This window comes from Centroberyx affinis, unplaced genomic scaffold (assembly GCF_046629955.1).
Source record: "Centroberyx affinis isolate AG114_WGS23_722 - 3 ecotype Tasmania unplaced genomic scaffold, CSIRO-AGI_Caff_v1 ptg000612l_1, whole genome shotgun sequence".
NCBI lineage: Eukaryota > Metazoa > Chordata > Actinopteri > Beryciformes > Berycidae > Centroberyx > Centroberyx affinis.
Window position 1 is genome coordinate 331,520 of NW_027279242.1, and position 12,793 is coordinate 344,312.

The 12,793-nt window shown below is 41.7% G+C and overlaps 2 protein-coding genes across 2 annotated transcripts in view; both read left to right on the forward strand.

Annotated features, from left to right (window-relative positions):
• LOC139643462 (NACHT, LRR and PYD domains-containing protein 12-like) overlaps positions 1-12,793 on the forward strand; it is a 66,875-nt gene that overhangs the window by 45,660 nt on the left and 8,422 nt on the right.
• Positions 8,684-12,062, forward strand: LOC139643442 (protein NLRC3-like). The gene is made up of 4 exons (XM_071518588.1): positions 8,684-8,695; positions 9,967-10,153; positions 10,258-11,846; positions 11,943-12,062. Exons 1-4 carry the CDS (start codon positions 8,684-8,686, stop codon positions 12,060-12,062), a joined length of 1,908 nt encoding a protein of 635 aa, XP_071374689.1.

A 12,793-nucleotide genomic window follows, 5' to 3' on the forward strand; every position in this document is an offset into this window, starting at 1 on the left:
TAGGACACCCTCGGCTGCCAGTGAAGCTCTACCGTCTTTAATGCATCTTCTAGCAGGTTTACATTTTAATGAAATTGTCCTGATTGGAGATTTTAATTGGACCTAGTTACATCCTGTGTCTGATGACTTTAAGGCGTATTGTGACTCCCTAAATCTTTGTTGTTGACATTGTTGATAGTCCTACTAGACCTAATCTGAAATGCCCTGAAAAATCATCTCTAATAGACCTAATCCTAACAAATGTTCCCCATAAGTACTCATCTGCTGCTGTTTTTGCAAATGACATTAGTAACCACTGTGTTGTTGTCACAGTTAGAAATACAAGAATTCCCAAAACCAAGACACATATCATTATAAAGCGTAATATGAAACATTTTGTGGAAAAAGGTTTTTTTCATTATCTTTCTTGCTTTGATTGGGAGAAAATGAATCTTATTGCTGATGTTGAACGTGCTTGGAAATTCTTCTATGATGGTTTCATTGAAATAATTGACAAACATGCTCCTCTCAGAAAGTACAGAGTAAAAGGCAGAGACAATGCATGGTTCAGTTCTGATTTCTCCAGCTTACTTCATTAGCGCAATGTGGCATGGGCCAAAGCCAGGAGATCACATCTTGAGTCAGACTGGTTGCTCTTCAGGCAACTGCGCAATGCGTGTGTTGGGCTTTGATAGGGGCAGGTTTGGTTATTAGCAATTAATAATTAATAATCATGGAATTATTAAATTTCATAAAATGATTGACGGGAGTCAATATTAACGGGGCACCACCCTGGAATCAGGGACCAATAACTGAACCTTTAAGACAGTCTCAAAATGGCTGTTCACTCCCAAATGACAGTGTTTCAGTACCACTGTACATTTATGAGTGAACAGTGAAGGGTGAATTCATACACAGGCCCTCACAACCAGTGGTTACTACAACACATATGCATAAGAAATCACAGACAACTTCTCTTTAAAAGTATAACAGTGTTTATTTAACTTTAGCAATATTAATCAATAATCAATAGCACTTCAGTTAATCAACATCTATTACATAACTATGGATCTAAACGAGCAAGCATAAGGCACAAGCAGCATATGGCATGTATGGATGTGTGTGTGTGTGTGTGTGTGTGTGTGGGTGGGTGCGTGTGGGGGAAGGGAGAGAGGAGAGAGCAAGATGGCGGACGTGACCATGTGGGTGGGACGTCTCGCGAGAGTTCAAAATGGCGGCCGTGACCGGGCAATCTCAACAAAGGGGCTTTTGAACCAAGATGGGGTTGGAGTTAGGCAGCTAAACCGACACCATCTAATCCTTAGGTAGTAATGAATGTGTAATGAGATGTGGGGTGTGTGTGTGTATGTGGTGGTTAGTAAGAGAGAGAGAGAGAGAGAGAGAGAGTAGAGGGGAGCACTCAGGGTAAACCTAGAGCTTCTACTCACCGTCTAGAGACAAAATAGCAGCCTTTTACCACACAGGGACTCGGGATACGACTTGGGGTGGTGCACTGAGTTACTGGTCTTTGAACTGGTAAAATGCAGTATATTGGCTCTCTACGGTGACTATCAACACTAATGCAAGTCCAGCGACATGCAACTGAACACAATCAGCTTCAAATGAACACAATCAAATGAAGCAGCAAGCACAATGATTGAGGTATCTTCAGGATCATGTCTCAGCAGAAGAAGAGTAACCAGAGACAGTCTGGCTCTGTCAGCTCCTTAAGAACTTCTCCTTAGTGGGACAAAGGCTGACATGGACGCTATTTTGGAAAACCCTCCAAGACGTATGAGAAGAGAAGAAGAGGAAGTCCCTGACGCCCCCCAGCCTTCGACAAGAAAAGATCCCATCTCAGCTTTTGTCTATGGTATAGTGATATCCAAATGTTACTTATAACTGCTGATCTGTATAACCCAATGTTTAGTTGGTATACATTTTGTGACTACTCCAAGTAAGGCTAAGAGTGATGATTGATTAATGAATGAACCAATATGGTGAAAATATGTAGAATCTCTGTCTGTGTCCCTTTGCTGTAGTAAACTATCTAATACCATATCATCAGCATATTTGTACAACTGACAAGTTGAGTTCACTATTTGCATTTCATGTGTATATAAAGAAAACATGGTGATAGCACACAACCTTGAGGTGCTCCTATATTCAAAACCAATTTTATAACGGCTAATGAATAACTGCCTCTATACTAAAAATGTTCACATATTTCCAATGATAATTAATGCCTGGGACACAATGGACCTTTATCTATTGATTTTTGAATAATTCAATTTATTTTCATTAGTTACCATTAAGTTGTACAGTACGGTCTTTACTAGAGCAGGTGGTATTTTTTGCGCTGCAGTGCTTTTATGAATCGCTGTCCCTCTGTTAAAATGATCAAATGGGGCGGGAGTAGAGAAAACCTTACTGCTTATGACGACCCGGTATGTCACGTTTGTGAATGATAAAACAGCCTATGGTGAATGATAAAACAGCCTATGGTGACAGAGTCTGCTCTAACTTCACGCTAAAGCTGCCAGTCAGTTTTCTGACTTTGCCCCGAGCCCCTTTGTCCCTGTGGGAGTGGGAGGTGAACTGCACAATTAGGGGAGACTGGGACATTTTGTCACACTTTTTACTCATTGGTGTATTTCTCAGAAGTGCCTTCCTACTGGGATACAATAAATATTTTTCTAGCTAGATTAAGGTGTCCTCTAAAAAAATGACATTTTTACATTTTCAATATTTTACTGGAAGCAAAAGTTATAATCGATGAACACATGGACACATGACACATGACACATGAGTATGTATTGAAAACAACATTCTTCATCTCAGAAATCCACACCCACCACACACCAGGTAAAATAACCCATCCCTGGGATCGTGGGATGCACAGACAAACATAAGCTCTGATACAATTTCTAACAGTATGATATATTAATGTACATGTAATATATACACATTGATGTTTTTGGATGTAAAATAACTTCTTAGTCACTTAAAGATAACAGTAATAATAGTAATGTAATGTAAAGGAACGGCAATTATTGGACATGTGTCACATCCTTTGTTTAGAGCTTATGAGCCATTGGCATCAGGCCCAAGATACAGGATGCTAGCAGGTCATTCATCCACCAGCAGTCTCAGTCTGCTGAACAAAGACTGAGTCCCTGAATGTGTGAATACTGTACCAGACAAGACGTCTACTGTGTTATGTTGATTGTGTGGTGAATACTGTACCTATTTACTGGCGTATGTATATTATGGGTTATTTCTTTTTTTCTGTTATTTATCTGACTGGTATGTCATATTCAATACAAGAGAGTTTCTCATAAACAAATCTAAAAAAAAAGTACACACACACACACACACACACACACACACACATACACAAATGTGCACATGTGACTTCAGCCTAATCAGAAGACATCTGCAGGAAATGGAGCAGGGAGGAGCAACACTGATCAGGTGATCCAGGTACATGAGAAGAGGAGGGAACAGTGGAAGTGAAAGTGTAAAACAAGTTATTCAGACTCCATTTTGAGACACAGAGCAGAGCAGGAGGGAAACAAGGAAACAAGCAATGTGAGTGTTTTGACAACATTATTATTTTACTGTAAAAGTTTGAGTTGGTGTTATTAGAACATTATTATTATTTTACTGTCTCTGAGTCAGTTGTCACCCTGTGGACTGTAGAGGGAATAAGAGTCAGAATGAACTGAACAGTTTATCACTGATTCATCTGTGGATACAAAGTCCCGATTGGCTGTGTAATACACACTGTTTTTAATTAGACATGTTTAAAGAAAACAAGGTGAGACTAACTTACCAGGGGTAGCGCTGGCTGCATTCCTGATATGATGTGTTTGTGTGTGTGTGTGTGTGTGTGTGTGTGTGTGTCTCCAGTGTTACTGGTTTACCTGACTGAAGTCCAGAAGATGAGTGTTTGTGTGGAGGAAGAGGAGGGCAGAGCAGAGTCTCCAGTACCCAGCTGTCTGTCTATGAAGAGTGACTGGTCTAAAGATCTAAACCCTCCAGAGTTCAGTAATGAACCTGCACCCTCAGACACAAAGTAAGAGGACTGTTTATACTGTAATGAGGAAATGTTACTTGATAACCTACACTATTGTACTGAAAACTACGGAGCCCAGGAGCGGCCAAGGGAGAGAAAAAAAGTTTTATGGAGGCCAAGATATAGAACAACGTGCGCATGAGATACATTTCACTCCCTGGATTTGGTTAATACCTGCTCTCGGTTTGGCTAAATTCATATGCGCAGAATACATTTTGTTCCCTCAATTTATTTTTTTCGTTCCTACTAATTTGTGCGCACAAAATAATTATGTTCCCACAATTAAAACGCCACATCAATTATCCCAACAAGCCGAGCCGTTGAGTTCAACCACCTCTGAAAACATGTTGCCTTTTCTTTTGATTCACTGTCAACACAGCCAGGGCAACGCCACATTTCAAATGAAATGATGTGCTCTGACTCTTTAGAAGCTTGTGACTTGCACACGTTTTACATATCCAGAGCACCATTTCACTATTTTGAGGGCACGTTTTGGCACGTTTTACATGTCGAGCGCACGTCAAGAGCACAAATCGAGGGAACGATTTGTATCTGGTGTGCACGAATAAACCAAAACGAGGCTCATATTAACCAAATGGAGAGAATGACATATCTTGTGCACATGAATACAACAAAACGAGGGTTCGGTTGCATATTGTGCACACGTTACAGTAAATCGTGACCATGACATGAATTATTTCTCTCCTGATGTCCACTCCTTGGACATCCATTTTCTTTTGAGTTGCTTGAGTCACTGTTAGCAGTCTTGATGAAAGACTGACTGACTGCAGAGTCCATACAGAGTACTGGACCCAACACAATCAGCCAGAACCTGGCAGAGTTTATGACTGAAACTCTGGACTAAACACAGAGAGGCAAGGATCTCTCTAAAGCTCTTGGGTGTGTGGCTCTCAACATGGTAGCACACATGACAGACCGACCAACAGGCACATGACAGAACCGGAACGCCTTGCTGAAATCATCAAATTGAAGTAAACTAATCGAGACCTGCAGTGTGGTCTTGATCAGTCTAGTCAACGCACAATGTAACCCTAACCCCAAATCTTGAGTTGCCGCTAGACAGGATATATTGAAAATAATTATGAGAAAAAAAACAGAAATGACAACAAAGGATGCAGGAGCTGGAAGAGGTGATCAACAGCCAAAGGACAGAGGTGATCAATACAAATGAAAGTCTGGCACAGAGCAGATTGTGAAAGTGCAGATTAGGATATGAACATAACCAGCTGTTCACCTTAGCAAAAACTCCAGATGGAGGAACCAGATGGACAGAAAAAGTGACAATATGCAACGTCACATGCATTGTTGTCTGTCTTTACTAGAACTAATGATATGTATAAAACATTTCTGTTTCCAGAGGTCAGTACCACAGGCAGAGAGCAGAGTCTCCAGTACCCAGCTGTCTGTCTATGAAGAGTGACCGGTCTAAACGCAGACCTCCAGACTTCAGTAATGAACCTGGACCCTCAGACACAAAGTAAGAGGACTGGTTATACTGTAAGCCTACCTGATAAAACTTGATTAATAATGATGAAGGAAAAATGTTCTGTTCTGTCATTTAGAATTGTTTCCCTTCACTGTTGCATTACACACTATGAGAGGATTGTAGAGAGAGACAATTGCGTCAAGCAGTTTTGACCATTTATTACCTCCGCCAAGGAGGTTATGTTTTCGGTGCCGTTTGTTTGTTTGTTTGTTTGTTTGACCCTTTGTCAGCAGGATTACGGAAAAAGTACTGGCCCGATTTTCATGCAACTTCATGGAAGGGTGTTGCATGGGCCGAGGAAGAACCCATTAAATTTTGGAGCGGATCCGGATCCGACTCACGAACAAGCAATAATAGCACGAACCTTGGCGGAGGTCTGCGCTCTCTGAGTGGCTATGACAAAGGTCATAGCCTGTTTTATCAAGTGCTGACTCTGCCTACCCGGGCCAGTTACCCTGGCAATTACAAGTGGACCCGCCACAACCAGCTCACTGCTGGCCACACACATAAGACCACAGGAAATGGTTTACACACCAAAACCCCAACATCGTTGAAAAGCCAATGCCAGGCAAACAGCAGATTTTGTCAAGTTTAAAGTCAAGTCAAGTTTATTTGTAGAGCACATTTAAAAACAACTGTAGTTAACCAAAGTGTTGTACAGTGCAAAGATGCCAGACAGTAGGCACACAATGAAAGAAACTATTTTTAGTTTTTAACCTGGATTTAAAAGTGTTGATGAAGGGGGCGGACCTGACTGATTGGGGAATGTTGTTCCATGATCTAGAGACTGCAACTGCAAAGGCACAATCTCCCTTGAGCTTCAGTCTAGACCGTGGAACAACCAAGAGGTCTTAGTTAGATGACCTGAGGACCCTGGGGGTCGCAGGGGTGCAGAGGAGCTCTGACAAATAGGCAGGCGCTAACCCATTAAGGGATTTAAAAACAAACAGTAGAATTTTAAAATTGATTCTGAATCGTATGGGGAGCCAGTGAAGAGAGGCCAGCACAGGGGTGATGTGGTCCCTCTTCCTGGAGCCAGTCAGAAGCCTGGCAGCAGCGCTTTGGACTAGTTGTAAGTGTGACATGGAAGATTGACTAAAAAATATAGGGAGTTACAGTAATCCAGTCGAGACAAAATCACAGAATGAGACAAATTGTTTGATTTTAGAGATGTTTCTTAGTTGGAAGAAGCTGGCTACTGATTTGACCTGTTTTTCAAATTTGAGGGCCGAATAGGACAATTTCAGATTTGTTGTTGTTTAATTGAAGAAAGTTTTGAGCCATCCAGCAGTTTATGTCGTCAAGGCAGTTTTTTAGATTCCTTAAAGTGTGTTGGTCATCAGGTCTTAGAGGGAGGTAAAGTTGTGTATCATCTGCGTAATGGAATGAAATGTTATATTTTTGAATGATTTGACCCAGCGGAAGCATGTAAATGTAGAACAGAATTGGACCTAGAATAGAGCCTTGAGGGACCCCACAGGAGATATTTGCTGAGGATGAAGAGAAGGAGAAGGAGAAGGAGCAGTGTGGCCTAGTAGGAGTAGTAATGCACAATCTCCAGAATCAGTAGCAAGGAGCAGGTCGTTTGATACTTTAAGTAGGGCTGATTCTGTGCTATGGAGGGCCCTGAAACCAGATTGGAATTTCTCAAGGATGTTATTGTGATTCAGATGTAAAATGAGCTGTGACAGAACAACCTTTTCAATAATTTTGGATAAAAATGGTAGTTTAGATATGGGTCTGAAATAGTTGAGAATGGAGGGATCTAGATTAGGTTTTTTAAGGAGGGGCTGGACAACTGCGTGTTTAAAATATGATGGAACAGTACCGGTGGCCAGAGAGCTATTAATAATGGAGAGGATGCTAGGGCCAATTACGCCCGAGAATCCTTTAAGGAGGCTAGTGGGGATAATGTCGAGGGGGCAGGTTACAGACTTCATGTGGGAGATAGTATCAATTAGGACAGATAGGGTTATGGATTCAAAACAGTTCAAGCCCAGCGGATTTGTTGTGGAGATAGAAAGGTCCCGGACAGAGTGAGAAATACTATGATGAATACTGTCAACTTAGCAGAGGAAATTTTTTTGAAATTCTTCACATTTGGGAGTTGACTCCTCAATGTTGGTGTGGGGAGGGGGAGCAATTACAGAGTAGTATTGAACAGGACCCTCGGATTTTTGTGGTTCTTTGCGATGATAGAAGATAAGTAATTTGCTCTCGCGGTCTTAACTGCTTCCTGGTATTTGGCCAGATGGTCTTTCAAGATATCATAGAAAATTTGAATTTTATTTGTTTTCCATTTGCGCTCAGCTTTTCTACAATCCCTCCTGAGAGCCTGCGTACGGTCATTAAGGTCATAATTTAAACATGTAAATATAGACACTGATTGATAATGTAGCGGAACTATATTGTAGGGAATGTCCTCCCATGGAGATAATATTAATGTAAGGAATATGAGTCTTTTCACACAGTGGCACTGATTATGAAGAGTTTTCATAAGGTGGCACAAATGATAAGATAAATATTCCTACAATGTCTAAAATTCAGTCTCATAAAGTTAACTATCAATTTGAAATATCAACTAACAAGTGACTCATTATTATTGAAATTTCAATATTAATAGTTCATCTCAATTAAAATACAATAATATTCCTTTAGTTAACACTAAATTAATAATATTGGTCATTTAACTAAGGGTTGAAGGATAAGGTGAGGTCTTTAACAGCAGAGGTTGGTTCATTCATGCATTATGTAATACAGACACAAGCCCCTTTTAGAATCAACACACAATTTATTGAATAAAGTTTTTCAAAGTAATGCAAACAAATACAAACTATTTACAGGTGTGTGTGTATGAATGTGTGTGTGTGTGCGTGCATGTGTCTTTATCTATAGGGTATGTGTGAGCATGCTGACTGCATGGCCAGGTACTGGCCTTTGCTGGAGAGGGGAACAAAGGGTCGTAAACCATAGTATAGCATATAGGCCTAGACGGAGGGAAAACTGTTTAGGCCTAGGTGGATTTGGTGAACTAAGCCGAATGAGAATTCAGGGATTTTATCTAACAATGGAATATGAGAAAAAGATTATTTGATGTTATAAGATCATGAAGTTAGATCATGTTAGTGGAGGTAAAATACATGCAAACCCTGAGTTTGTGCATTTATCCTATCTAACACGTGGGATGGCTATTTGGTGTTAACAGACCAACAGTTGGTAAATGCAATGCATCTCAACAATTTAACATTAGCAAACAGTTTACATTCACTTCATTGAATATCTGTTATTTTCCTAATGCTGTTGCTATGCTATATGCTCAGTTATTACTGTTACTTATTTGGAGTCCTTTGTCGTGTTGTGCGTGGTTCAAAGCTTGCGGTTTCAAACTCTGGTTTCCCAGGGAAAAGGATTGTTCCGTTGCGTCCTGAGGTCTGGGTCGGTGATCCAGCAGTATTTCTCTCTGTTGGCCACGTCTGAGTCGTCAGATGTGGCCAACAGACGTCAGAGTCGTGTGGAGGGAATGAGAGAGAGTTTCGTGTGCTCCTCAGCACGTCGTGGGCTTCTGGTGTAGACCTCTGGTTCTGTCCTGGTACTGGTCACTCTGCTTTCTTAGCAGGGGAAAGTTCCTTTCACATCCGCAGTTTGCTTCTGCAGAGAAGAGAGGTTAGGCTGCGTGTATTCACTCTGTTTTGGAGCAGGCGGGAGACAGTACAGGCCTTGGGCCTGCAGGAGAAGGGACACCAGTCCCTCTGGGCAGCCCCAGAGAGAGAACAATGGCAGCACTTTGTTTTTAAGACTGGCAGCCTATCAGGGCACAGTTTTTGGTGTTCAGGGGGGTTACCACAGGAAAGAGTTGTAGTTTTTTTCATAGGGAACTGTAGTTTTCAGGACGGCTGATGTATTGTACCTACATGACCATCGTATCTTCTTTTTATTGCCAGACACCCTGACTCCTGTGATCAATCTCTGTGTCCTGCTAACACTATCTGAAGTCAGAGGTTATCAGTAATGGAACTTATTTATTAACCAATGACTGCCAGGCAATATCTGTGCTCTTTAACAGGTTTCATTAAAATTGATATAATAGGACTGCATGTTGTTTGTATTGAGCTGAGCATTCATTAATGACAATTACATATGGAGCGAATCAGAAAAACTGCTACAATGTTGCATTCATCCATGATCGCCACAGTGACATTTATCCATGATGGGTGACCGGATGGGTGTGCAATAAAATGAAAATAAACTTTACATGTTGTGGCAGCATCTGAACATCTATAGTATGGGCAAAATCTTGATATTTAGTTTACAACAAAAGATAGTTAAAACTTTTATTTTAGTTTTTTTAGTTACATTTTCATGTTTTCTAATTAGTCATAATCAATTGCCTTCATCCCTACAGAGAGAAGAAGAGGACTCTAGGTGGAGTGAAGCAGCAACTGTCCTACTGCACATTGTGTCAGGAGGTCCTGAGGGATCCAGTCTCATACTGGGACCAGTTTGGTTCATCAGAAGACTCCACCTGTCCCCAGTGTGGAAAAAGGTCCAGAACAAGACCTGGACTGCAGACACCCAGTCAAACCAGCATTGCACAATGTAAGACTGGGAGTCTGTCTGCTGTTGTCGCCATTTCTAAAACCATAAAACAATAGCATATTTATTATACACTTGATTATTCTTTCTTCTCTTCCAGTGGACAGCGATCTTCAGTATGTTTTAGATGAGCATAAGATCAGTCTGAGGAACAGATGTAAATTTGTGATAGAAGGAACTGCTGAAGCAGGAACTGGAACCCCCCTCAATAGGATCTACACTGAACTATACATCACCAAGGGACAGAGTGAAGAGGTTAATACCCAACATGAGGTGTGGCAGCTTGAGACAGCATCCAAGATGGAGACCCTCCATGACACTCCAATCAAGTGCCACGACATCTTTAAACCCTTACCTGACCAAAAGACACACATCAGACTAGTTCTGATGAAGGGCGTTGCTGGCATTGGAAAAACCTTCTCAGTGCAGAAGTTCACTCTGGACTGGGCAGAGGGCTTGGAAAATCAAGATGTCAGTCTTGTGATTCTGCTTTCGTTCCGGGAGCTGAACTTGATCAAAGATGAGCGGTACAGTCTTCTCATGCTGCTCCATGTTTTCCATCCAACATTACAGATGGTCACAGCAGAGAAGCTCACTGTCTGTAAAGTTGTGTTCATCTTTGACGGCCTGGATGAAAGCAGACTTTTATTGGATTTCCACAACAATGAGGTTGTGTCTGATGTCACACAGATATCATCAGTAGATGTGCTGTTGACAAACCTCATCAAGGGGAATCTGCTTCCCATGGCTCTCCTCTGGATTACTTCCCGACCTGCAGCAGCCAATCAGATCCCTCCTGCGTGTGTTGACAGGGTAACAGAAGTACGAGGGTTCACTGACCCCCAGAAGGAGGAGTACTTCAGGAGGAGATCCACTGATGAGGAGCTGTCCAGCAGAATCATCTCACACATCAAGGCATCCAGGAGCCTCCACATCATGTGCCACATCCCAGTCTTCTGTTGGATCACTGCTACAGTTCTGGAGCACATGTTGACTACAGACCAGAGAGGAGAGCTGCCTAAAACCCTGACTGAGATGTACTCACACTTCCTGCTGGTTCAGACAAAGAGGAAGAAGCAGAAGTATGACGTGAGATATGAGATGAGTCAACGGCAGCTGAAGGAGACTGATTGGGAAGTTCTTCTGAAGTTGGGGAGGCTGGCATTTGAACATCTGGAGAAAGGCAACCTCATGTTCTACCAAGAAGACCTGGAGGAGTGTGGTCTTGATGTCAGAAAGGCCATGGTGTTCTCAGGCGTGTGCACAGAGATCTTCAAAAGAGAGTGTGTGCTCTTCCAGAAGACGGTCTACTGCTTTGTTCATCTGAGCATTCAGGAGTTTCTCGCTGCAGTCTATATGTTCCACTGTTACACAAACAGGGATAAGAAGGCACTGGACACATTCCTGGGAAAAGACTGTGATCAATCCCTGGATGTCTTCCTGAAGAAAGCCATGTTCAAAGCCCTGAACAGTAAAAATGGCCACCTGGACCTCTTTGTCCGCTTCCTTCATGGTCTCTCACTGGAGTCCAGCCAGAGTCTCTTAGGAGGCCTGCTGGGTCAGACAGAGAGCAGTCCAGACAGGGTCCAGAGAGCCATCAGCAACCTGAAGAGTATGAACACCTCCAATACTTCTCCTGACAGAAGCATCAACATCTTCCACTGTTTGATGGAGATGAACGAGCACTCAGTACATCAGGAGATCCAAGAGTTCCTGAAGTCAGAGAACAATTCAAAGAAGAAACTCTCTATGATCCACTGCTCAGCTCTGGCCTACATGCTGCAGATGTCAGAGGAGGTTCTGGATGTGTTGGACCTGAAGGCGTACAACACATCAAATGAGGGACGAAGCAGACTGATCCCAGCTGTGAGGAACTGCAGAGAGGCTCGGTTAGTCTTGATGTGAAAATTAACCTTACAGTGTAGAGTGACCTTCATACCTGACGCCATAAGAATTACAATAAAGATATATAGTTCCTCAGTCTTGCACACAAAGTGTTGTTCTACATAGCAGTGGTACACAGTGTTGGGCGTAACATGTTACAAAGTGATGTGTTACTGTAATCGTATTACTTTTTCCTGTAACGGAGTCAAGTAAGGCATTACTGTTACAGTTTCAGTAATCGCATTACAGTTACCAGTCTAACCAGTTACCAGTATTTAATTCTTTAGCCTCTTTAACCTCTTTATTGGTGTAATATCTATGAAAGTTAGAGTAGAGCGCGCATGAATGAGCCAACAAAGTGGGAAAGACATCCCGGAAAGTCTGAATTTAATGTTGTAGGCTAAAAACCTTAAAAAGATTTTGTGTATGTCATTATTTAGATACTTCTGTTGGTATGTGGTTTAGGTCGACAATATTTATTGGCCCAATTAATGCAAGTAAGCCTAGCACAATCGTCAACGCAAAAACAATGTAATGAGTAGGGTAACTAATTACTTTTCTCAGGGAATAATCAGTAATGTAATTCATTACTTTTAAGAAAAGTAACAAGTATTGTGTGATTCCTTACTTTTTTCCAGTAACGACTCCAACACTGGTGTTACAGCTGTTTATTCCAAAGATTACAACTCAGTTGTGATAAGCTAAACATTTTCTTGAATTGTTGTTGCAAATTTGTTGTTGCTGTTCAGCTA

Coding starts and splice junctions, on each gene's coding strand:
- LOC139643442 (XM_071518588.1), top strand. Junction 10,154..10,257: donor CACCCAGTCAAACCAGCATT/GCACAATGTAAG, acceptor CTTCTCTTCCAG/TGGACAGCGATCTTCAGTAT. Junction 11,847..11,942: donor TGGAGATGAACGAGCACTCA/GTACATCAGGAG, acceptor TACATGCTGCAG/ATGTCAGAGGAGGTTCTGGA.